This window comes from Coregonus lavaretus, assembly GCF_964263955.1.
Source record: "Coregonus lavaretus genome assembly, chromosome: 27".
Taxonomy (NCBI): domain Eukaryota; kingdom Metazoa; phylum Chordata; class Actinopteri; order Salmoniformes; family Salmonidae; genus Coregonus; species Coregonus lavaretus.
This window is the reverse complement of record NC_140014.1, coordinates 5969292-5996602: the sequence shown is the minus strand read 5'-3', so window position 1 is coordinate 5996602 and position 27311 is coordinate 5969292. Positions and strand designations below refer to the sequence as shown.

General features: G+C 42.2%; 1 protein-coding gene across 1 annotated transcript; it reads right to left on the bottom strand.

The window, feature by feature from the left end:
- Positions 1–6908: 6908 nt before the first annotated feature.
- On the bottom strand, positions 6909–23548 carry bahd1 (bromo adjacent homology domain containing 1; the record flags this gene model as incomplete). Its single annotated transcript, XM_084143902.1, has 6 exons — positions 6909–7098; positions 7691–7782; positions 8904–8983; positions 9434–9593; positions 11854–12251; positions 21943–23548. 6 exons carry the CDS (start codon positions 23546–23548, stop codon positions 6909–6911), a joined length of 2526 nt encoding a protein of 841 aa, XP_084000028.1.
- Between the last annotated feature and the right edge of the window lie 3763 nt (positions 23549–27311).

Below are 27311 nucleotides of genomic sequence, written 5' to 3'. Positions count from 1 at the left end.
CTTGAACACAGGAACTATGGTGTAGGTATTACAGACTGGCTCAGGAAGAAGTTGAAAATGTCAGTGCAGACACTTGCCAGCTGGTCAGCGCATCCTCTGAGTAGGCGTCCTGGTAATCCGTCTCTTTTTGGTCATAGGATACGATGGCGGAAACATTATGTGCAAAAAAAAGTTACGATCAGCGCAAAAAAACACAAAATAGCAGAATTGATCATCAAGCCTGTAAAACAGCAGCTATCCATTGTAGTGCCATTCTTTTTTTACAGGTGGACCAGTAGGGAAAGATGCAGGTTTGATGGTGCTTAGTGTATTCTCGGTTGAGGCTGAGAAGACAAATAACAAAGATAGATTCTTCTCAGGACCATATGAGAAAGTTATGGCATTATGGATTAAGGCAGCGTTTCCCAAACTCGGTCCTGGGGACCCCAAGGGGTGCGTGTTTTGGTTTTGCCCTAACATTTGATTCAAATGACCAATCTTGATGATTAATTGATTATTTTCATCAGCTGTGTAGTCCTAAAGCAAAAACCAAAACCTGTACCCCTTGGGATCCCAAGGACCGAGTTTGGGAAACCCTGGATTGAGGGGACCAAAAACTAGCCCGAACTGAAAGAGACCATCTAACAAAATCCCACCGTTTAATATTCTTGTTTATTAGAATCTGGACGCTCCAGTAGCTGTGAGAAGAGACTAACTGTTCAATGCCTTTCTGTACTGTACAAAGGAACTTCAATAGCAGGTGGATCAATCACTGGTCCTCATGATACTCATCGCAGACCTGGGATCCTTTCCCCATCCTGCACTTACTACTTCCAGAGAAGTCTGGATTAGAGTCTTGATTGCTTGTGAAGAGTGACTCAATCTGAAATGGTATGAATGGTTCCTGTAAACACACTGAGAATCTCACTGCCGATAGACTGCTGATAGGTACTTATCACAGTGGGAGGTCGTTCCTTCTCTTGCTAGAACAGAAGTGGTACCTGCTGCGTGCCGACCCGGTAGCAATGATCCTGCCGTTTCTACTTGTAAAATCGCAATACTTGTCAGTGGCCAACAACTTGACTTTGAGCCAATCAGAGAGCACAAACCCTCACATCGGGAGCCAACTGGAGTGACAACATAAAGGACAAACATTTTATTTTCCCCTTACATCCACAGTTAAATATCATGGGCCAGTCACACTTCATATGCAATGTAGGCTATGTGCACAGATGCAGTGCACACAACACAAAATACTTCCTCCAAGACATTATAATTCAATCACAATGGATTAGTTTCCATGAAAAAACTGCCTGTGTTAGCTGCCGAGTTAGTGTAATGTCCTTAGCTAGCGAATATACAAACGTTAGCTAGATAGCTAAACATTTGGCTATGGGCTGGTACTGTTGGTATGGGATTATGCAGAGTGAATTAAATTGTTTCTTTGTCATCTTGCTAGGTAGTTATCGAGCTGTGGCTATCAGGCTAGTATCAACAAAGGCTTTCTACAAAATAGCAACATTAGCACAGCTAGCTAGCTTGATAACATTGGCATCTAGACCATGAACTAAGCAACACACACAGACATGCATTGCCAAACAACGCTACTGCCACCTTCTGGTTTGGAGTATTTTAATAAGGCTGAGTGGCTGACTACTTCAAGGTCTTTGCTGTGTGAACACAAAAAAGATTGACTGCTGACACTGTTCAGAGGTGCTAATACTGTCGACAGGCAAACATTTGACAATCCTCCCAGTGTTTGAGCTATACGGATTTCTATCTCACGCCAACCCTTCCATTATAGTTCAGAGAGCTATCATTATCAGACACATTCAATGTCTGGTAGCCTATACCACATGCCCTAGGATGGAGAAATCAATTTCTACAGATTTCTACAATTTACTTACTTTCCAGTGACTATGCCAAATGAATTGGCCACATCGAGAAAGATAATATTTAAATATCTTAAATGCCTAATTATGTCTGTACCCTCCTTCACTCCCCCCAAATCTGAACCAAGTGCCAATTTTACATGTACAATCGACAGACACAAATGCTAGATCCACAATCGGTGCTCTGTGTACAAGCCTTAAGAGCTGAGCAATCTTTTCTGATGGGGCCAGAAAGAAAGCAGGCCACCAGACCAAATAGACATAATAAGCGAAGTGGTAGCAAATTACATTTCTCGAAATACAGAAAAACAATATTACACCGAGACCTTGAATTTTACTCAGGCACATCCGGAAATAACATGCACTCTAAGTCACAAACAGATTGAATTGATGGACCAATGTTTTTTCTAAAGAAAGCGAAGACAGCCACTCCAAATTGAAAATCTCAGGGACAGCTGAAAATGGGATGAGTGACCTTGCAGGTGTACTCCATCTCAAGTGTAGATGGATTTATACTGTAATTGACTCAAACTGTGTACAACATCTGTGCACGGAAACAGACCGACTGAAGTCAATTTTCACTGGATAACTTTTCACTGCAGTAGCTTGCAAGGTATGAGGGGAATGAACACACGTGGACACACACACATGAAGGAACATGCACACAAACACACACAGACACACACAACCCCAAGGTAATAGATGAATACAGTACAAGGGGATGAAACTGTAAGAAGTTTACCCTTCATAAGCTTTTATCAATCATCAAACATACATGCTGTTAGACATACAAATGGAGTTAGGTTAAAGGGTTAGGGGAAGGGTTAGCTAGCATGCTAAGTAGTTGCAAAGTAGCACGAAAATAGTAAGTAGTTGCTAATTAGCTAAAGTTGTCCGTAATGACATAAAAACCTTTGGGTTGCTAGACATTCGCGTTATACTCCCAACCAACCTCCCTCCTATTGTTTCTGTCTTAAGTAACCTACTGTCTTTATCTGTGATTGAAATTAACTGTATACAAAATCGTGTAATGCACACAAAAAGAATTTCTGTTACGAATTTCCAATAAGCAATTTGTGTCTATTTCACAATAATCTGTGATACTGGGTTCCTAATTACTGCACTGGATCTCCAAGTCCTTGACACCTGGGCTCCCGAGTGGCGCAGTGGTCAAAGGCACTGGTTCGATTCCAGGCTGTATCACAACCGGCCGTGATTGGGAGTCCCATAGGGCGGTGCACAATTGGCCCAGCGTCGTCCGGGTTTGGCCGGTGTAGGCCGTCATTGTAAATAAGAATTTGTTCTTAACTGACTTGCCTAGTTAAATAAAAAAATAAACACCCCCATCTCCTTATCCACTCAACAAGAAGACATGAATGGCCACCATTAATTGACAAGGAGAGGTAGATTACACATTAAAGTGGCATAAGACATCAAAGGGCTGTTGTAAGCACGAGGCATGACCTTTTTGTGACACTCAAAATGGTGTCATGAGGAAACTGTGAAAGGTCATAAATTTTATTTTTTTAAAGAGTACCTTTTATCGTTAAATTTTTTTCTTCGGATTTGAGGATCAATATTAATGAACTTAATGTAAACTTCTGTGTCCGTATGTATCAGTTGTCTTAGAGAAGGAGTGCTGATCTAGGATCAGCTAGCCCATGTCCATGTAACCTCATTCACTGTCATTTAAAAGCCAAAACTGATCCTTAAAGCACTCCTACTCTGAGACGCTTGATACATACGGCCTATGGAGACATCAATTATTGTATTTGTCAGAAGACAAAATGATGTTGAATGAAACACTGAAAGCAGAACTAGCAGGATCTTGGTCTTAGTACGCTTCTCAGCCTGTTCCTAGCAACAGCTCACCTCACTGAACCAGGAGAAAGTTAAAGGGCAATTCCACCACTTTTCAACCTCATATTCATTATCTCCAGCACCAAACCAGTATCTACATAGGTGAAAACAGCACGTTTCTATGATCTGTGGTTAAAAAGATAAGAAGAAAGGTCCTAAAAAATTATTCTCTGTAACCACGTTTCATCCATTTTTTTAATGCGAATAAAGTCATACCATAAGAGAGGGTATTTTCTTGTTCCCCACATCACCGCGAATTTCATAGTGTTTGAAAATCACTGTTTTTAAAATACTTATTTTCCACCATAATTTGCAAATCAATTCATTAAAAATCCTACAATGTGATTTTCTGGATTTTTTTTCCTCAGTTTGTCTGTCATAGTTGACGTGTACCTATGATGAAAATTACAGGCCTCTCTCATCTTTTTAAGTGGGAGAACTTGCACAATTGGTGGCTGACTAAATACTTTTTTTCCCCACTGTAAATGCAGAAAGACTTTTATTTGAAAGTCAACACTGTTCGGGACCTAGATATGAGTCTGTTACTGATGTTGATTTTGGAAGAACTTGACACAATGTCATGCACATGCAAAGATGAGTCAGACTGACTTTGCAATATCATCAAATGAAACTCTTGGGTTCAAAATCATATATTATTTATTCCATTTAAATATGTTTTTATATTACACAGGTCCATGTTAAATTATACAAACACTCTGTGCTAAGAATATCCTTTCCAAGAATTCCCACAAACTCCATGCTAAAACTTGTAACATATGCACATAAGAAACGTAGAATTCAGAGTTTTTTACACCGGGGAATGAGTTGAATGTGACATTTTACACCCCTTCCATCCCCTTTTTGGTACATCCATTTGTTAGCAATTAACATAATTTCACAAGAAATAAATTACATTTAAAAAATAACAATAATGTTGTCCTACTTTTCATGGAAAGGGGACACCTAGTCAGTTGCACAACTGAATGCATTCAACTGAAATGTGTCTTCCACATTTAACCCAACCCCTCTGAATTAGAGAGGTGCGGGGGGATGCCTTAATTGACGTCATCGGCGCCCAGGGAGCAGTTATTGTTGGGAGTTAACTGACTTGCTCAAGGGCAGAAAGGCAGAGTTTTTTTTTGCCAGCTAGGGGATTCAAACCAACGATCTTTCGGTTACTAGCCCAACGCTCTTAAACGCTTGGCTACCTGCTGCCCGTTGGACACTGAGTCCCCCGAGACAGGCAGGGACAACAGGCCATGCAAGACAAATCTTTCACATCTTTGATTGGACATAAAGGAATCGAGTGTGTAAGAGATTGTTATATGGCTGGTGAACTCTACATCAAGATACATCTCAGAAGCAGGCTTTTCTGTATGTGTGTGTGTGTGTGTGTGTGTGTGTGTGTGTGTGTGTGTGTGTGTGTGTGTGTGTGTGTGTGTGTGTGTGTGTGCATATATGTTGATCAGACAGGAAGCTTTCCCAGGAATTGTGATACCAAACTTTGATTCCCTCTGATCTAAGCAAACACACGTGGATTAATACACAGTGTGACTTCGATGATGACAAATTAGTAGCAGTTTCAGCACTAAGGACACAGTCAATCTCGTAACGGAACATGGATTAGTGCAAAGTAACATGGGAAGGGCCTGAGTGAAGGGTAGGAGAGGCTTGTACTGAACTGTAGCTCCACTCACTGACAACCTTTGGTTTAGACAGAAGGCAGGGCTTTTGGTGCAGTGTGAACTGTGAACGTATTGGGGCTTGCATCCCAAATGTGAACCTGTGGGATGTAAGGCAAGTTCTGGATAATGGCAGGGTGGGTGTTGGGTTCAAACACCTGTTCATTGGTCAATTCAAGGCAGGGATTAGGGAAAAAACATTATCTTGGGGGTGGCCTGGAAAACCCACGGGATATTTGGTCCTTCCAGTTAAGAGTCACTGGCCATTCATATGCTGAATCCAAAACCAGTCCTTTCCCCTCTGCCCTACCATTTGCACGTTCACGCACGCCTCCGCCATATGCACAAATGTCCAAAAAATGATAGAGGGTCTAGGGGCTAATTAGACCCCACTTTGACCGAGCCAGCCAGGCTGCCGGCTCCAGCGCGAAGTGCTATCCCAACACGCAGCACAAGATGTTTGGAGTTTGCGCAATTTCATACAAAAGAATGGAGAGGCGTGCCTAACTATATGCAATGTGCATTTGTTTGTGTCTTATTTCGAGCAAATACCAAATAAATTACCTCACAAATTAAATATAATCTGTTAACTGTTACTGAGGTTTATATCTTCTAAAACAAGAAGGGGAATTAGTTAATTAGAATTTCATGCTCATATTATTATTTAAATGTGAAACATGAATTGTACCATTCAAGTGAGGAGTGTGTTCCGAAGTTGATGGGCTTATTTTATCACCTCTCCACTCTGGAAGTCCCCCTAGGAGTTTCTTCAACAACACGTGACAACTCAAGTGAGTTGGTAGAGGCAAGGGGCTGGTTTGGGATTCACCTGTACTTTACCTCTAAGACAGTGCAGACAGTGAGTCAGTGCTGGCAAACGCCTGGATTATTTCTATTTAGGAATGAAAATCTTCTCGTAGGCTCTTTCCTTGCTTTGAAAAGTCAAAATAATTCACTCCTAAATTACTTTTAAAAATAAATTACATTTTCTCCATATATAAATACATATTTCTCTATGCACTTAAGCCAATTAAACTTTAAATTCAAGACTAAATCACTACAGATACAAGTGTTAAGCCACCATTTAATTTATGAGTCATCCCATTAAATACAAAACAAGTCATAACTGGTACCATCTGTCAACACAAAACGTGACTACTAACCCACATAGATATAGGCAAAGTCATGAGATGATGCAAAAATAAAATCAGTAGTAAAAACAAAAAAGGGGATTTGTGCTCAGCATGATAATATTTTTTTCCTCATTGACCAAGTGTGACCCTTCTCAAATCCCTCACAGAGAGAGCGAGAGAGAGAGAGAGACATTGAACAAAAACACTTCCAGACTTATTCAGCCTAAAACTGTTGACCCCTCTCAAAACGGAGTGGCTTGGTTTGTCTCAGCTGGCTCTTTTGGTGAGGATTCTGAGGAAAGCACAAAAATCTTGTCTTTTCAGCCTCTTCTTTCACTGTTTAAGATTCCTTAGTTCCACCACTACTGCAGGTTCTTCAGGATGCGCCCGTAGCGGAAGTCGTAGACGTGGCGACAAACAAACACCAGGTTGGGGTCGATGTCCGTGGGCACACAGCGGTGGGCAGGGGTGCCGTTTTCAACACAAGGCGGCACCATTCTGGTGGCACTTTCAGGGAGACCCTCCCCGCGACGTTTCACCAAGGCACAAAATCTGAAACACCATGTCAAGAAGACCACCCAAATACTTAAATGGCAATTCCACCACCTTTCAACCTCATTTTCATTATCTCCAGCACAATACCAGTGTCTACATATGTGAAAACGGCACATTTCTACGTTTTGTAGAAAAATATATAACATTCAAAAAGTTCCTCCCGATGACGTCATCAGAAGTTAAAACATTTGTGAAAACTATGAGATTCACGGTTACGTGGAGAGCAAGAAAATACCCTCCCTCTGGCTAGGAACTCGTTGATGGTTTTGAAAATCACAGTTTTTCGTACTTATAATACTACCTTGTGATGTCACAGAGAAGCATTTGTTTTTGTCTTTTTAACCACAGATCATAAAAACGCACAGTTTTTACATATCTAGACACTTGTAGGGTGCTGGAGATAATTAATATGAGGTTGTAAAGTGGTGGAATTGCCCTTTAACATCTTAGAATAGCCCACAGAGAAAAATAAGTGAACAAACACAATGCAACAGATACAATGTAATACAATCCACTCAACATCTTGTGACTCCCACATCCTATTGATTCTCACACCCCATCTCCCATCAGCGAAAAACAGACATCTTACCTACAGTACTGTGCTAACGTCAAAACGTAGCACTTGTCTTCAATGCAGGCCACACTGTTCTGGTCCTGATGCCGAGATGCAAAAATCTCATTCTGGAAACGAAGTCAGGTGACAAGGCGGAAGAAAATGATGCGTGAATCTTCACTTATGAACCAAAACAAATACCTTGCTTAAAGGGATATTTCAGCAATTTTACATATTTACATGTATCAAAATATGTTATTACTGAACTATCCCTTTAATATAAAGAGGAATCCCCTAACTGTGTGTTTCTGACATCATCACCAAGACCCACTTCCCATCAGGAAATCACACAGTCATGGGAAATCAAAAATGTGTCTACTCCTGAGTGGCGCAGTGGTCTAAGGCACTGCATCGCAGTGCTAACTGTGCCACTAGAGATCCTGGTTCGAATCCAGGCTCTGTTGCAGCCGGCCGCGACCGGGAGACTCATGGGCGGCGCACAATTGGCCCAGCGTCGTCCAGGGTAGGGGAGGGAATGGCCGGCAGGGATGTAGCTCAGTTGATAGAGCATGGCGTTTGCAACGCCAGGGTTGTGGGTTCGATTCCCACGGGGGGCCAGTATAAAAAAAAAAAGATGTATTCACTAACTGTAAGTCGCTCTGGATAAGAGTGTCTGCTAAATGTAAAATGTTGATTTAATCCTAGCTAGTTATCCTTACAGAGGCTTTAGTAGAGCAAAGCAGTAGCTTTGGTCTTCTCAAAGCTTAGGGTATTAAGTAGGGCACAATGTAGCAAAACCTTTTACAACAGGTAATGAAAATCTGTGTTTTCATTGGACAAGTTCAGTTGGTGCCTCCCTGTTTCAAAACGTTTTTCTCCCTGCTGAACACAACCTAGCTCTCTCGCAGATCATTTCCACTGGGCACACACTGATTGAATCAACGTTTTTCCCACGTCATTTCAATGAAATTACGTTGAACTAACATGGAATAAACGTTGAATTGACGTCTGTGCCCAGTGGGTTGTGAATATGGCTGATGTTTATTATTTCTAGCCTGGGTGAACAAAGTCTGTTTGTTCCTGAGGGATATTGACAACGGGAAGCCTGTAGCCTATTTCTCCGGGAAATACATAATTCAACGGAAGCAATGTGTTTGCCATCTCATTCCCTATGGAGAACCAGGCTGGGGCTGGACAAACATTGTGGATGGCAGCCACACAGTGTGAACTCGGCTTTCTGCGAACTCACCTCACAGTGTGTGCTGGGATTGCGGCCTCCCTGTGTGTGTTCTGGGCGGTAGTACCAAAACAGGCTCATCATCATCTCTCCTGAGTATACACACACAATTTTCAGAGTGAGAAGAGGATAACTAAGGTTGTATCGAATTGTGATGGGTAGGGATTCCATCCGGTGATGGGTAGGGATCCATAATATTTCACGTTTTGTCACATTCTATAAATGATTATGCGGCAAACAATGGTCTGTTTAACAGACCTTGGTTCAAATGGTATTTGTTTTCATTCTAATGTTTTGAGCGTTTGATTCCTGCCTGGAATGAAAGATGGGCAGGTTTTGTACTTTTGGGACTATTTCATTAGTTCCAGTGTGCCAGGCAAGCTCAATCAAGCTCAATTGAGCCAGGCAAGCTCAATCTGAAGTATTTCAAACAAAATCAATACTATTTGAACCTGTGGGTCTATGGTTTTAAACATGGCTATAGTTTAGTTTTTCATCCATCTGTGTCAGTTTAGCTTTGTGTAAAAAAGGTGGCGCCTCACCAGATTCTGAGTCCTCCCACAGGGCTGAGATTTTGGCTATATAGGGCAGAGACTTCTTCCTGGGGCCAGAGCGCAGCAGGACTGTGTCTCGAACCCGAATGACCTCCCCATCCCGCTTGACCCCTTCGAAACATTTGCGCAATACTGTTGTCTCCTCCCCCTGGAAACATAGTCAATATATCACCGTTGTTGCCACATACTATTAGCAATGTTATTAGTACATGCAAGCACATGCTAAGCACATGATGTGTAATAATATCATACATGCATTCAGACAAAGTTTATCTTTAGAGTACGAATTATAATACTCTGTAGCCTCAGCTAGCTACCTTACAAGGTACAAGCAATATCTCTTAAAGGAATAATCCACCCCAAATCACTAATTCCAGTGTTGAACAGTGTTAAATAACACTAATATGTGAAAACAACAACATTTTGTGAAGAAATGTTTCATTTTGTTGTTGTAACAAGGTTGGTAGCAACATGTGAAAATCGTTGTGGAAATCTGTTGCAGCTCATGTAGATTACAAAACCCACAATGCAATGCTCTCTCTCTGGGCTAGCTAGGTAGCTAGCTAGCAAACGTAGCTACACACAATAATACCAAAGTAAATATCAGCATTTGAAGTAGCTAGCTAGCTGTAAAATTGCCTAAACAAACTGCTCTATCTATTTAGGAGTCTATCACACTGAGTTCAACTTGCAGTTCCTCTCTGCCCAGAGTGAGTGCAGAGTACATTGCAATGGCAACAATGGCCCTTTCCCACATTTCCCACAGGCACACAGGGCGCATTGCGAGATGGTACTTGAAGGAGAAACTGAATTGAATAATTTGGTGGACTGTTTAGATTGAGCACATCTAAGCGAAAGATATACTTTGTCATAATGATATAGACGGATGGCTGTGTTCTGGACCAGTGGTTCTCAACTGGTTTTGCCTCGGGACCCAAATTATCGCGACCCAATATTCGAATCGCAAAATATAATCGACAAAATACAATCTGGAAAACTATACTGAACAAAAATATAGACGCAACATGCAACAATTTCAAAGAATTTACAGTTCATAGAAGTAAATCAGTTAATTTAAATAAATTCATTAGGCCCAAATATATGGATTTCACAGGACTGCGCAAGGGCGCAGCCATGGGTCGGCCTGGGAGGGCACAGGCCCAGCCGCTGGGGAGCCAGGCCCACCCACTGGGGAGCCAGGCCCAGCCAATCAGAATGAGTTTTTATCTACAAAAATACAACAGAAATACTCCTCAGCACCCCCTCAGATGATCCCGCAGGTGAAGAAGCCGGATCTGGAGGTCCTGGGCTGGCGTGGTTACACGTTGTCTGCGGTTTTGAGGCCGGATGGACATACTGCCAAATTCTGTAAAACGAAGTTGGAGGCTTATGGTAGAGAAATGAACATTCAATTCTCTGGCAACAGCTCTGGTGGACATTCCTGCAGTCAGCATGCCAATTGCATGCTCCCTCAAAACTGCACATTTTAGAGTGGCCTTTTATTGTCCCCAGCACAAGGTGCACCTGTGTAATGATCATACTGTTTAATCAGCTTCTTGATATGCCACACCTGTCAGGTAGATGGATTATCTTTGCAAAGGAGAAATGCTCACTAACAGGGATGTAAACAAATTTGTGCACACAAGAAAAATAAGCTTTTAGTGCGTATGGAACATTTCTGGGATCCTTTACCTCAGCTCATGAAACATGGGACCAACACTTCATGTTGCGTTTATATATTTTTTCAGTATATTTTAAATGCTATATTGATATTAAATGTAGCAATTACATGACAAGGGAACAACATTTTGCCCATAATCTTGGTGAAGAATGTTAATAAACTCACTGGTTTGAGACCACAAAATCAACCAAAATGGGGCTGCTAATAGCTCTATATTAAAAATACAGTTATTGAAGAAAGATTGTTCATAGATAAAATTATTTAAAAATGTCAATTCATTATAATTTCTACACACTTTCTACCTGGTTTAAGTCACTTAAGTTCAGACTGGAATATTTTTTCATTAAATTATTATTATAATTTTTTTTTTTTTGACACCAGCGACCCATTCAAATCCTCCCACCAGTTGAGAATCGCTGTTCTAGATAACTATGCCCATACCATCTATTGGCTGATTTGATGATCTGGAGTGCAGGTATTTGTTTTAAAAGCGTTATGAAAATATGATAGTGTGATCCCCTATCTCCAGTGACGAGAACCATGTACAGTAGCTATGTCGCGTTCCTACACGATTTCCTGATTTCACAGACGGACCACTTAGAAGTTAAATCATGGGGAATATTGTTATTTTACCTACTGATAAAACATAGGCTTTCACCAAATTGACAGGAGTTTCATAATTTTTATTTCTGGGGGTGGATTATCCCTTTAACACAGCAACACATACCACAGTGAAAACCTCCCTCTTGAAGGGCACGCCCACAGGCAGCCAGCCATTGGTTGCCCGACGACGGGTGATCCTCTGCTGTTTGGCAGCTCTGCTGGCTGCGCGGCCGGCGGGCTCAAGCTGCTGCTTGTCTTCAATGTGGGGGCAGACGGATGGCGAGTCGTCGCTCACCCCAGACAGAGAGCCGCTGGGTGGCTTGGCACTCTGAGGGCACTCCCGGGCCACCTGCAGCGGGACCTGCGGTTGCCTGGGGTTTGATAGAGAGGTCTGAAAGCAGGCCACTGATTGGGCAGCTGGGGGAGTGCTGGGGCAGGCGGGGCAGCAGGAGAGGGTCCGGGGTGCGGGGGAGGCTGGGACAGAGGAGGAGCTATGGTCCTCCAGAGACGAGGAGTAGTCTTCTGTGGGGAAAAGTGGAGCTGTCAGACACTGGAGTGATCAGTCTCTTAAACACACACACATGCACCCACACACACACCCTCACACACACCCTCACAAAAACTCCACACTCATCCTCTCCTTTCCTGTCATGGTGGGCCCACTGTTTCAGCGCCACTGATATAGAAACAGTGACACTGCATGCAGTAGAGATTAGAACACTGCCTATCTGTATCCCCTGTATTAATTGAAGATGTGAGGCACAGGGCTGACACAGCGGGCCACAAATGCACATCAGAATGACAGAGATGGCCATTTATTGTGGCCTGATGGACCACAGATCGGCAGTGTGGGATCAGAGAACTGGTTAAAGTCACAGGAGGCCATTAAGGATCATCAGAAGGGAGGGAACACTGTATTTACACCCCTGTTGATATGATACTGTAATATACAAAGTGATGCCAGTCAGTGGAGGGTCAAAGCATTTTATGCACCTTTTTTTGTGAATATCGTTTAGCCTCCTATTACGCTAAATGTGTTTTTTTGTTGTATTATATCATTTCTGTTACTTGACTCCCATCATCTCAATCGTTACTCATTTACCACTTCTGTTTATTCCTGGAAATATATTATTACATAATCTGATGCATGATTGGATCTGTGCACAAAGGTAGTGGAGATGCTGTAATGTACTCTAATGTAATGTCGGAGTGTATGGTGTCTTTAAAAAACCCATAGGAATCAACCTATCACACTAGTGTAGGGCAGCTTCACCTGACCATTAAGGCCAGCTAGGATGAGAGATGATACAATAAATGTCACATTATAATAAATTATCTCAATCTTGTTGTAGCTGAAAATAAAAAAAGATTTCTCGATCACTTCTTTGGGGAAAAGGGTCAATTTCTGTGTCACTTCAAAGCAGGCAGCTAAACAGAGACACTGCCAAATATAAATGTACTTCAGCTAATAGCACCTCTGACTGTGCAATGCCAATGATACGCCATCTTGATCTGTAATCGGCCTATTTAATGAGGTTGTGAGTGCTGCTGTGGTCCCTGGCAAATAAGACCTGACCACAGACCAGCTGAGAACAAATTCCCTCAGTGGCAGTGGCCCTGTTCTGCTGTCCTCCACTGCTCCTGAGGCAGTGACTAAAGAACCATATAGGGGCTATTATACTTTGGGACTCCTGGTTGATAGTAACAACATGTGGAATCATGTCAGCCTGTCTTGTGTGTACAGTACCAAGCTCTGCTACAAAGACTAACAGACCCTATATAGAGGACAACTGGGAGCAATTGGGATTTCGGAGTAACTGGGGTCCACAGCTTGGCATCTCTGCATGAATACTACTCAGCTTCAGTAGTAAATACAGTACATTCTATTTAAACCATCTGTGGTGATTACTCATACTCATGCAACTTGTGGCTAGATACAGTAGTTAAGGCACTCCACTGACCATGCACGTAGAGTGGAGGGCAGGGATAAAGAAACAAAGTTCAGCTCAGGACTGTGGATTTTCAACCCTACCAGGCTTTTAGACCCCACTGAATGAATCCGGAGAACATGACTGAACAACTTTCTTGAAAAATGTAGATTTTTGCTTCCTATGTGACATTTCTGATTCTCTGTAACATTTCTCTGTAACTGCCATTCCTGTGAGGAGTACTCTAAAGATCAAAACATTAGTATTCTCTGCAGATTGGTGCTGGTTTGACTGATGGACTAAAAGGACACTGAGCCATCTCAAACATGTGGTTAACACTCTGCACCCATCATGGCCCGTTCACATCATTATCACTGCATACAGTCGCCTTCAAAATGAATAGCATCCTTGATAAAGATGAGCAAAAAACCCGGTATAAAATAAATTAGACAAATACTGAGCTATATTGTAAGCTCAAAAAATATATATTATTTTAGACTAATACAATTGCTCAGAGAAATATATTTTGTTTAACAAGTGCTAAAAATAAAATCTCAAAAATATAGGTTTCAAAATGATTGGCACCCCTGTTTTGAATACTCCGGCATCCTTTCCTTGCAAGGATAACGGCACTGAGCTATTTTGTAAAATGTTTTATGAGATTGGAGAACACATTGAGAGGGATCTTAGACCATTCCTCCATACAGAATATTTCCAGATCCTTGATATCCTTTGGTTTGCGCTTATGGACTGCCCCCTTCAATTCAAACCACAGGTTTTCAATGGCATTGTAGTCCGGAGATTGAGATGACCATTGTCAAAATGTGGATTTTGTGGTTAATTAATCCTTTCTTTGTGGATTTTGCTGTGTGCTTGGGGTTATTGTCTTGCTGGAAGATCCACTTGTGGCCAATTTGAACCTCCTGGCAGAGGCAACTAGGTTTTTGGCTAAAATATCCTGGTACATGGTAGAGTTCTTGATGCCGTTGACCTCAACAAGGGCCCCAGGACCAGTGGAAGCAAAACAGCCCCATAACATCAAAGATCCACCACCATATTTTAAAGTACTGTAGGTACCCTGCTAGCACATTTGGTTCCTTGGAAGTTGTGGGAACATACGTTTTTGGTTTCCCATTAGTTCTGGGAATGACGCCATACATTTCCTGACCGGTAAAACTGAACGTTTTTTAAACATTCTGAGAACTTGAAGTGAAAATGTTGCCTGTTCTGTGAACGTTAATTCTTAGGTTGCAGGGAGATTCTGGGAATGTTTTATTATGGTTCCCTGAAAGTTTACCTGGGAGGCTTTATTAACGATTTGAGAATGGAAATTATAGGTTATTTGAAGGTAATTATTAAATAACGTTCTGAGAACATGTTTCAATAAGACTTTTAATAACACTGCTAGCTTAGGCTAACTGTTTTGAATTCCAAACACACATGGAAATTCATTTGCTTAGGCATTAATCATGCAAACACATTTATTTTTTATTGTGGCACCATGTCAGTGCAATTCGAACCTATGATTTTCTGATGTCTATCCATTTCAAAGGAAACAAGCACTCGTTAAGATCAGGTGTGGCCAATTAGTGGCCACAGCTGAAAACACTTAACAAGTGTCATGACTTGCCCTCATAGGTTGAGGATCAAAGATGCCGGCTAGGCAAAAGTTTGAACACCCCCTTTCCTGGGGGGCAGTTTTATGACTGGTCGTAAATTCCTTAAAGAAATGTTATTTTCCATGCCATGCAGTATTTGGAGAGGGAATTTCCCTGTGGAACAAAGGAAGTCTTCCCGCCAAGACTCCGACATCCAAAAGTGGATAATGAAACAATATTCCTACTTCAAAGAAAGTGGGAAATGGTCGGTGGGGACTTAAAGAACAATCATGTCAAATTCGTTACTATGTTGTGATGTCATTAAAGACGGTGGAACAACATAACTGTATCTCTGGAGGTGTACACTTCCCAGTGATGAGGTTTGCATCTAATTGTTGTACAAAACGAATGATTAAGTATAATAATAATTTTGTGAAGATAACGATGTGATTTTAGCATTCTAGATGTGATGACTGTTTTCCATATTGATTTGTTCTCAGTCATTGGCCACGCCCAGATGAGCACAAACATGATGAAACGCCCCCTTTTCTACTCAAGTATAAAACCCCTCGTGACGAAATTCACCTCAGACCAAGCAGATTACGGTATAAACCGGATGTTGCAAATGGTTGAATTTCTACCAGACGAGGAAGCGTGAAGCTGAAGCTACACGGCTTAAAATGGTTAGACCAGGAAGCCCCTTAAAATGGTTGACACGCTACAGACCAGCAGACGTGAAGAGAAAATGGTTAAACTCTACAGACCAGCCAACATGCAGTGCGAGCTGAATATGACAAAATGGTGAAACTCTGAAACTCTCTACCTCTACACGAGGTGAAGAAGAAGACAACACACTAGACCTTATCATCTCAGTCTGCAGCTGGCATTGTAATGAATACTCAGGGAGAAAAAGGTGTAGATTCACGCGCAGAGCGCGGCAGGTGTTTATTTTGCCTTCGCAAAAGGCAGGAATCATGGTCACAGGCAGGCAATGGTCATACACAGGTAGCAAACAGGCAGGATAATCAAAAACTAGGACTGAAGTCTATAACTGGTTCTCACAAACGAGCTAGGAAAAGGCTTAGTAGAGTCAAAACGAACAATACCTCACAAGGCACAAACAGAAAGAACTGAACTAAATAAGGAGCTAATGAGACCAGGTGAGTAACTAACACAGGTGAAATCAATGAACAAAAATGACAAAATGAAAATGAAAGACAGGGCTACGTTCAAGAAAACAAAGAAATAGGGCTACGTTCAAGAACACAAGGTTGACTAAGAAAATAAATACAGAACCTTACAGGCATGTATCAGGCAAGTCTCCCGAGTGGCGCAGTGGTCTAAGGCACTGCATTGCAGTGCTAGCTGTGCCACGAGATCCTGGTTCAAATCCAGGCTCTGTCGTAGCCGGCCATGACCGGGAGACCCATGGGGCGGCGCACAATTGGCCCAGCGTCGTCCAGGGTAGGGGAGGGAATGGCCGGCAGGGATGTAGCTCAGTTGGTAGAGCATGGCGTTTGCAACGCCAGGGTTGTGGGTTCGATTCCCACGGGGGGCCAGTATGAAAAATATAATGTATGCACTCACTAACTGTAAGTCGCTCTGGATAAGAGCGTCTGCTAAATGACGTAAATGTAAAATGTATAGTCGTCTAGAGAACTTTCACTAAAGACACGAGTTGGGAAGGACAATCCCTCTCAGACAACCGTTGGTACATCTGAAGTATCTATTCTAACAGATCGTCTGTATGAACTACAGGGTACGCTGAAGTATAAATTCTAACCACCACTATGACCAGAAACTCTACTAAGGACATTGGGATCTCTGGTGGGCAAACCAGAGTCCTATATCATCAACTCAGCTATCGAGGACAGCTATACATAAATACATGTTGCATTTCTAATCCGAATGAGAGGATAGTGGGGTTTTAAGCATTTGTATTTCCGTGATCGTCGTTTTCAAAGTAACCACGATAGTTTGAATCTCTGTCTCTGACCCTCCTGCTACCCAAGCATTCATGCTATTTTTTTTATTGTATTACGTTTTTAACCAATAACCTAGGTGTGTGTGTGTGTGTGTGTTTGTATTGTGTTATTATTTAGTTAGTTAGTAAATAAATAATTTAGCCAATTTGTGTATTGCTGATACATCAATAAGGTTAGGGTTCTTGCAAGTTCAAGGATTATGCGACGTTCAGAATGAGACTGAAAGAGGTAATTATTGAATAAGTGACTGTTATCGATATATAACATAAAACTCAGGAAAAAAAGAAACGTCCCTTTTTCAGGAACCTGTCTTTCAAAGATAAATGGTAAAAATCCAAATAACTTCACAGATCTTCATTGTAAAGGGTTTAAACACTGTTTCCCATGCTTGTTCAATGAACCATAAACAATTAATGAACATTCACCTGTGGAACGGTCGTTAAGACACTAACAGCTTACAGACGGTAGGCAATTAAGGTCAGTTATGAAAACTTAGGACACTAAAGAGGCCTTTCTACTGACTCTGAAAAACACCAAAAGAAAGACGCCCAGGGTCCCTGCTCATCTGCGTGAACGTGCCTTTGGCATGAGGACTGCAGATGTGGCCAGGGCAATAAATTGCAATGTCCGTACTGTGAGACGCCTAAGACAGCGCTACAGGGAGACAGGACGGACAGCTGATCATCCTCGCAGTGGCAGACCACGTGTAACAACACCTGCACAGGATCGGTACATCCGAACATCATACCTGTGGGACAGGTACAGGATGGCAACAACAGCTGCCTGAGTTACACCAGGAACGCACAATCCCTCCATCAGTGCTCAGACTGTCCGCAATAAGCTGAGAGAGGCTGGACTGAGGGCTTGTAGGCCTGTTGTAAGGCAGGTCCTCACCAGACATCACCGGCAACAACGTCGCCAATGGGCACAAACCCACCGTCGCTGGACCAGACAGGACTGGCAAAAAGTGCTCTTCACTGATGAGTTGCGGTTTTGTCTCACCAGGGGTGATGGTCGGATTCGCGTTTATCGTCGAAGGAATGAGTGTTACACCGAGGCCTGTACTCTGGAGTGGGATCAATTTGGAGGTGGAGGGTCCGTCATGGTCTGAGGGCTAGGGCCATTCCCCCCCAGAAATGTCCGGGAACTTGCAGGTGCCTTGGTGGAAGAGTGGGGTAACATCTCATAGCAAGAACTGGCAAATCTGGTGCAGTCCATGAGGAGGAGATGCACTGCAGTACTTAATGCAGCTGGTGGCCACACCAGATACTGACTGTTACTTTAGATTTTGACCCCCCCTTTGTTCAGGGACACATTCTTCAATTTCTGTTAGTCACATGTCTATGGAACTTGTTCAGTTTATGTCTCAGTTGTTGAATCTTGTTATGTTCATACAAATATTTACACATGTTAAATTTGCTGAAAATAAACGCAGTTGACAGTGAGAGGACATTTATTTTTTTGCTGAGTTTATATATACAGTGGGGAAAAAAAGTATTTAGTCAGCCACCAATTGTGCAAGTTCTCCCACTTAAAAAGATGAGAGGGGTCTGTAATTTTCATCATAGGTACACGTCAACTATGACAGACAAAATGAGAAAAGATAATCCAGAAAATCACATTGTAGGATTTTTTATGAATTTATTTGCAAATTATTTTGGAAAATAAGTATTTGGTCAATAACAAAAGTTTCTCAATACTTTGTTATATACCCTTTGTTGGCAATGACACAGGTCAAACGTTTTCTGTAAGTCTTCACAAGGTTTTCACACACTGTTGCTGGTATTTTGGCCCATTCCTCCATGCAGATCTCCTCTAGAGCAGTGATGTTTTGGGGCTGTCGCTGGGCAACACGGACTTTCAACTCCCTCCAAAGATTTTCTATGGGGTTGAGATCTGGAGACTGGCTAGGCCACTCCAGGACCTTGAAATGCTTCTTACGAAGCCACTCCTTCGTTGCCCGGGCGGTGTGTTTGGGATCATTGTCATGCTGAAAGACCCAGCCACGTTTCATCTTCAATGCCCTTGCTGATGGAAGGAGGTTTTCACTCAAAATCTCACGATACATGGCCCCATTCATTCTTTCCTTTACACGGATCAGTCGTCCTGGTCCTTTTGCAGAAAAACAGCCCCAAAGCATGATGCTTCCACCCCCATGCTTCACAGTAGGTATGGTGTTCTTTGGATGCAACTCAGCATTCTTTGTCCTGCAAACACGACGAGTTGAGTTTTTACCAAAAAGTTATATTTTGGTTTCATCTGACCATATGACATTCTCCCAATCCTCTTCTGGATCATCCAAATGCACTCTAGCAAACTTCAGACGGGCCTGGACATGTACTGGCTTAAGCAGGGGGACACGTCTGGCACTGCAGGATTTGACTCCCTGGCGGCGTAGTGTGTTACTGATGGTAGGCTTTGTTACTTTGGTCCCAGCTCTCTGCAGGTAATTCACTAGGTCCCCCCGTGTGGTTCTGGGATTTTTGCTCACCGTTCTTGTGATCATTTTGACCCCACGGGGTGAGATCTTGCGTGGAGCCCCAGATCGAGGGAGATTATCAGTGGTCTTGTATGTCTTCCATTTCCTAATAATTGCTCCCACAGTTGATTTCTTCAAACCAAGCTGCTTACCTATTGCAGATTCAGTCTTCCCAGCCTGGTGCAGGTCTACAATTTTGTTTCTGGTGTCCTTTGACAGCTCTTTGGTCTTGGCCATAGTGGAGTTTGGAGTGTGACTGTTTGAGGTTGTGGACAGGTGTCTTTTATACTGATAACAAGTTCAAACAGGTGCCATTAATACAGGTAACGAGTGGAGGACAGAGGAGCCTCTTAAAGAAGAAGTTACAGGTCTGTGAGAGCTAGAAATCTTGCTTGTTTGTAGGTGACCAAATACTTATTTTCCACCATAATTTGCAAATAAATTCATTAAAAATCCTACAATGTGATTTTCTGGATTTTTTTTTCTCAATTTGTCTGTCATAGTTGACGTGTACCTATGATGAAAATTACAGGCCTCTCTCATCTTTTTAAGTGGGAGAACTTGCACAATTGGTAGCTGACTAAATACTTTTTTCCCCCACTGTATATCTAAGAGTTTAATTTGGGATATGATAACTCGTTAAACAACTTATTCCGTGGTGCCCCAAATTCCTAATGAGTTAGTTGTTACATGATTAATTTAATCGACTGACAATTAAACATAGTTAGGTGATTCGATAAATAACAGTCAATGAATTAAAGTAAGTCACGTCACAAGATAGAGGATAGAGATACATGTAGTTTTGTTGATGCTGAGAACGGAATGTATATGTTTTTAAATAACATTTTTAGAACGTTCTCTGAATGTTAATAAAGTTTTGTGTTTTTTATGGAAAGTTTTAACATTCTGAGAATGGAATGCATGTTCTCTGGACGTTACTAACGTTTTCTTGTGTTTTTTTTATGGAAAGTTTTCTTAATGTTCTCAGAACTATTTGAGAACATGACTTTAAAAAGAACCATGAGGAAACCTGTAGGAAATGTTATGCTGAATTACTGAATTACTTTCCACAGAAGGACGTTGTTTCTTAACGTTCTCAGAACAATGTGATAAATTCCCAATGTCAAACATTTTACATTTTTACATTTTAGTCATTTAGCAGACGCTCTTATCCAGAGTGACTTACAGTTAGTGAGTGCATACATTTTCATACTTTTTTCATACCAGTTGTAGAACATTCCTAAAACATTATCAAAATCAAAATCAAATCCAACCATGTTTGAACTTTTAGGAAACTTCTGTTAAAGTAATAAAATACCAAGAAAATTATTGTGGGATGGTTGTATGCAAAATAACCAAAGGATAACCACACTCTCACCAAGCCCTACGAAACATATGGTTCTCAGAACGTTATGTGCTAGCTGGGTATGAGGTTCTTTTCTGAATATGCATCCTTGTTTTGTCTCCAAACCCACCACCGGTGTGCGTGGCCAAAGAGCTCTATTTTCATGTAATCTGACCATAGCACTGGGTCCAAACCCATTTACAATTGTTGGTTGCTCTTAATAAAGGATTTCCTTTGGCAACCCTTCCAAAGAGCATATTGGTATGGATGTGGTGAATGTAATTCTCCAACTTTGGCCCTTGGATTTTTCTTTGCCTCCAGAACCATCTTCCTCACTGTGCGTGGGGACAAGATACCAGGCAAGTTTACCACTGTTCCATTGGTTTTAAACTTCTTAATTGTTGCCCTAATAGTGTTAAGTGTTATATTAGTATTTTTAGCTTTTTTTTACCCATTGCCTGATTTATGAAGGTCAACAACCATTTATCTCTTTTCATTTATGAGTAGTTTGCCTTTTCACATGATGAATGACAAAGGGATTTTACATATAGGAAGCCATGGAAGGCCACAATACAGTTCCTTAAACTGAGATTAACTTAAAAAAGTAGAATGTTACTGCAGATTTTATTTCGTTAGATGTTATTTATAATAATCTTTTGAGGTGCCAATAATTTACTTGTTTTACTTACTTGTTTAACAAAATCTCTTTCTCTGAGCAATTGTATTTGTATATAATAATATTTATTTTTAAATTAAGCATACAATATAGCTCAATATTTATATCATTTATTTTATACAGTATTTTTTGCTCATATTTATCAAGGGTGCTAATAATTTTGGAGGTGACTGTATATATAGGCATTTCTGCCTCCCCTTACCCATTTTAATCTTGTGGCTGCAGCTGGAACAGCCTGCGTTATAACAGCACCTCTTGCTGGCTAGGGTCGGTACTGCTCTATATGCGTAGCCACTGATTTGGCAGGGTTCTCCATAGCAGTAGACCGGGTGGGCGATTCCTGAGGGGTGAGAGTCTGTCGGGGAGAGCAGCTTGGGGTTCTGGACCTCACCAGGGCACAACGTTATGGGGGCCACAGAGGAGGGCGGGTAGGGCATGGGGCTGGAGCTCACGGAGGTCATGTGGGTAGAGGGGGTTTCATGGTGGGCAACGTGGACATAGTAGCCCGAGTAACACGGGTAATGGTGGGGGCCTATGGTTAGGGCATGTGGGTGGGCCAGGGAACGGGGAGAGGGGAGGTAGCACTTGGAGAGCGAACGATCCTCAAGTTTGTCATCATCGAAGCTCTTCTGGTTGAGGAACTGGGCCAGTCGGTGGCAGTACTCCACTGACCTTTCTTGGGAGCAGCAGTAGAAAGAAGGAGTCACCTGGGTATCGACCTGCTCCTCCTTCACAGACTTCATCGGGTAGCCCAGCAAGGCTCGACACTGGAAGCCAGATCTGATGGAGCCGTTCCCCCCTGTAATCCCCTCCCACTGGGGTTCGGGGTGGAATGACTCCCTCTTATAGAGGTTACAGCATCTTTGAACTAGCTGTGGTTGGGTCTGGGATTGCCAGTGTTGGAGTTTATGATGCTGCTGTTTCTTTAGCTTGGGGTGCAGCGACTGTTTGGTCCTCAGTACCGCACTCAGTTGCATGCAGTTGGTCTTGGCCACCCGGTGTTTGGCTTTGAAGGAGGTGCTGGTGATCTTGAGCAAAGCAGTGGCGTTGAGGCTGGCTTGACGCCTGGGGGTGGGACCGTACAGACTCAGCAGATCCACGTCCTCCATCTTCATAGACTTTTTGTTTTGTTTGGAACTTCCAGTTACATAAATGTCCGACTTTGCCACTTTGGGACCCCTTGGGGTGTTGTGTCCCAAAATTACTAAATCTTTTGCCAGATTATTTGTGAGTCTGGTCCGTTGACGATATTCTCTGTATAAGAGCAGACTATTCACAGCCTCCGCATTGAGAGAGGCCATTCTCCGTTTGCGAGGCTCCACGACAGGTAATGTGCATAACACTTTTGATTGTTTGTTTGGTTCCTGCAATTGCCGATAAGCTTTGAAGGTATTTTGTCTAGAATTGCAGGGCTTGGTTCTTCCACGCACCAGGTTACGGCTCCCTTCTTCTTTGGTCTCGATTCGACCCTTCAAGCAGCTCGCCTTGTCCTCATCACTGCTCTCCTCCAGACGGGTGAGAAGGACGCGACAGTCGAGGGTGTCCCCCTCACATAGATCCAGTGTCCTGGCCCTGAGAGGGTACAGCTTCCTGTCCTTCTCCTCCTCCTTCTTCTCCACCACTCTCTGATCCTTGCGCTCTTTCGCTCGGCCCCTCTTGATCTTCTTGGGCCTCCCTCTTTTTAGTTTTGGGCAATCAGGCCGGCCTACCCCCACCATGGCCTCAGCATGTGGCAGCCCCCCTACCTGCTCCCAGGAGTCACCGGGGTGGTATCTGCTCAGAGAGTCCTTCTGTTGTGCATGGGTCATCACATCCCTTCACACAGACCCTGGGGAGGAGACATCGAAAATATCAATAAATGGGGAGAGTTTTTTGCAGAAACGTAGCCGACATGACAGTGGATGCACGCCAATTAAGAAAGTTAGGCTCAATACAGTTTATATTATGGTACGTGTTCGGGAGAGTCTCAGCTTTCCATTGTGGGATCATATTAGTTTCTAGCCCAAACCGCTACGACGCTTTCAACACAGAGGGGATATGGGTTTTAAATAAGCCACAAGGTCAGAAGGGTACTGCTGCTGACATCCAAAGGATCATCTCAATTGAGGAATTTCCCCTCAGGTGGACACACACACACACACAGTAACCGGGAAAACCACACACACCCTCACAACACACACAGTATTGAGTCATGTTTCCAGGAAAGCAAAAACTTGCCCTATCCCATTGTGTAGTTCCAATCATGCTTAAGTGATTCGGCAGGTAGCATAGCGGTTAAGAGTGTTGGGCCAGAAAACGGAAATGTCACTGGTTCGAATCCCCCAGCCGACTAGGTGAAAAATCTGTCGATGTGCCCTTGAGCAAGGCACTTAACCCTAACTGCTCATGTAAGTTGTTCTGGATAAGAGTGTCTGCTAAATGACTAAAATGTCAAATTCATCAATCGAGCTTTGTATTATCAGGTTAACCACACATTAACCCTGGACTGTGTATTCAATGGAAAGAGCTTCAAATGACATGCTTATTACAACCTCTCAGGAGGGCAAAGATACTACTCTAACATTTACAGTGCATTCGGAAAGTATTCAGACCCCTTGACTTTTCCACATTTTGTTATGTTACAGCCTTATGCCTTATTCTAAAATGGATAAAAGTGGCTTCTGTCTGGCCACTCTACCATAAAGGCCTGATTGGTGGAGTGCTGCAGAGATGGTTGTCCTTCTGGAAGGTTCTCCCACCTCCACAGAGGAACTCTAGAGCTCTGTCAGAGTGGCCATCAGGTTCTTGGTCACCTCCCTGACCAAGGCCCTTCTTCCCCGATTGCTCAGTTTGGCCGGACGGCCAGCTCTAGGAAGAGCCTTGGTGGTTCCAAACTTCTTTCATTTAAGAATAATGGAGGCCACTGTGTTCTTGGGGACCTTCAATGCTGCAGACATTGTTTGGTACCCTTCCCCAGATCTTTGCCTCAACACAATCCTGTCTTGGAGCTCTATGGACAATTCCTATGACCTCATGGCTTGGTTTTTGCTCGGACATGCACTGTCAACAGGTGTGCACCTTTCCAAATCATGTCCAATCAATTGAATTTACCACAGGTGGACTACAATCAAGTAGAAACATCTCAAGGATGATCAATGGAAACAAGATGCACCTGAGTTCAATTTCGAGTCTCATAGCAAAGGGTCTGAATACTTATGTAAATTAGGTATTTCTGTTTTTTATTCTTAATAAATGTGGCTTTGTCATTATGGGGTATTGTGTGTAGATTGATGAGGGAAGAAAACAATTTAATCAATTTTAGAATAAGGCTGTAATGTAACAAAATGTGTAACAAGTCAAGGGGTCTGAATACTTTCTGAATGCACTGTATGTCCTCTATGGCACAGAACACTAGAGTAAACTGGGATAATTCAAGTTTTTGTGCTCCCTGGGCAATACAATAACACTCAAGTCATCATGTTTAAGAGTGGATTGTCATTCACACTCCAGAGAAGCACCACTTTCCACAGAGGCCATTCATATCTTAGACTCCCTGAAGTGATGTACAATCCGGATTGAAGTATTTTTTCCAATACTGGCTGCATGGAGATAAAACCTAAAAGCTGATATGATCCATAGTCTGCTTGAAAAAGCCTAATAGTTACCGTCTGAAGGTTGGCTTAAGATGGACATTCTATAACTGCTTTCTCTTATGATAAGTGGCGCAGCACTGTATCGCTGCATCGCTTATGATAAGTGGTCTAAGGCACTGCATCGCAGTTCTAGCTGTGCCACTAGAGATCCTGGTTCGAATCCAGGCTCTGTCGTAGCCGGCCGCGACCGGGAGACCCATGGGGCGGCGCACAATTGGCCCAGCGTCGTCCAGGGTAGGGGAGGGAATGGCCGGCAGGGATGTAGCTCAGTTGGTAGAGCATGGCGTTTGCAACGCCAGGGTTGTGGGTTCGATTCCCACGGGGGGCCAGTATTAAAAAATATATAATAATGTATGCACTCACTAACTGTAAGTCGCTCTCGATAAGAGCGTCTGCTAAATGACTAAAATGTAAATGCAATTCATGTTTTTCTATCATACTATGAAAATATCATCAAATGCCTATCATCAATCTGCAACCATTCAAATGTTGGTGTGACTACTAAGCAAACACTTTCCTTACAATTAGCCTACCCACTGAAATCAATGCAGAATAACACACATAACTCTAAACTAACTAGTTACCCCCAATTAAGGCAGTGGGAAATTATTGATGAATGGAGGAGGTTTTTTACGCACACATAAATAACTGGACTAAAAACAATAACAGGACTACAGGAGCTGGATTTGGTATGAAATACCACTTTATAACAGTAGGCTCTATACACACCAATAGTATGGCACTTTATAGGACCCCAGCCTGCCATTCTATTGATGTTGTTTTCTGTTATTCACACAAATTCCTTACACATCAGTTAGAACAGAAGTTTGATGTAGGCTACATTAATTGCCTTTTGGAGTGCAGGATACCCCTTGTCTATATGCATCATATGCATGATTGCTACCAAATGCAAGACTCTTACAGATGTGGGTTCTCTCAAATACATGCCTTGTATTGAGCCTGTCTTGAGTGCCGGATAGGTGGGGTTTGCACATTTGGGACTATTCCATTGAGTCCATTGTGCCAAGTAAGATCAATCAAGTGCAGTATTTGAAAAAAAACAAATACTAACTGAACCCGGGACCTTTTTATCTTCACAATAACAATAACATTGCACTGGTTTCCTCCAATCATTTACAACCAAAGAGTAACCTTTGCAAACACCCACTACTGAGTCAAGATAAGAATAAGATATGACAACAACAAAAAAACTTGAACAGATGCCTGTGGGTCTGGTAATCTTGTTTTCATAGGTTATAATCATTTAATTTACAAATCAATACTAAGATGTGTATCAAGAAAAGAATCCCAAAAAGTAAATGTAATTTTCCCTCTAAAAACAAGCCGACTCTCTGCATGATGTTGTTCTTTGTTCAGCACTTTCCTATTCTATAGCAGACATACATGTTTTAAATGAAAACCAGAATAATGTTCAGTTGACTTGATTCTGGACTGCATTTTTAGCCTTGCATTTCCAAACATCCCACGACTTAAAGGGACATTCCAGTGGACTCAGGGGACCATGAAATGCAATACATGAGAAAGACCATTTTATTTAGAGATAATGAGGGAACAGAAGGAGACACGCATTGAGTTTCTGTCTATGGATATCAAATCAAGTTGCTTCATTGGAATAAGACAACAGGCTATGGAACGAATCATGTGTAACTGAAGCACATTGTTTTCTACAGAAATGTTTTATTGAAAAATGAAAAAGCTAAGGATAACTTGGATAAAGAAAAAAAAAATATATATATATATATTATATAGTTTATGATATTTCATATCATATTGTTTTTAACTTTTAATAAAACCTAAAGTTGGTCTTGGTGCAATATTTGCACTTTGGCCACTCTATGAGTGACCAAGACAAGTGGACTGGTGCCAAATACTGCTGGATATGGAGAAGCCTAATAATATAAAGGGCATCGTCATGTAA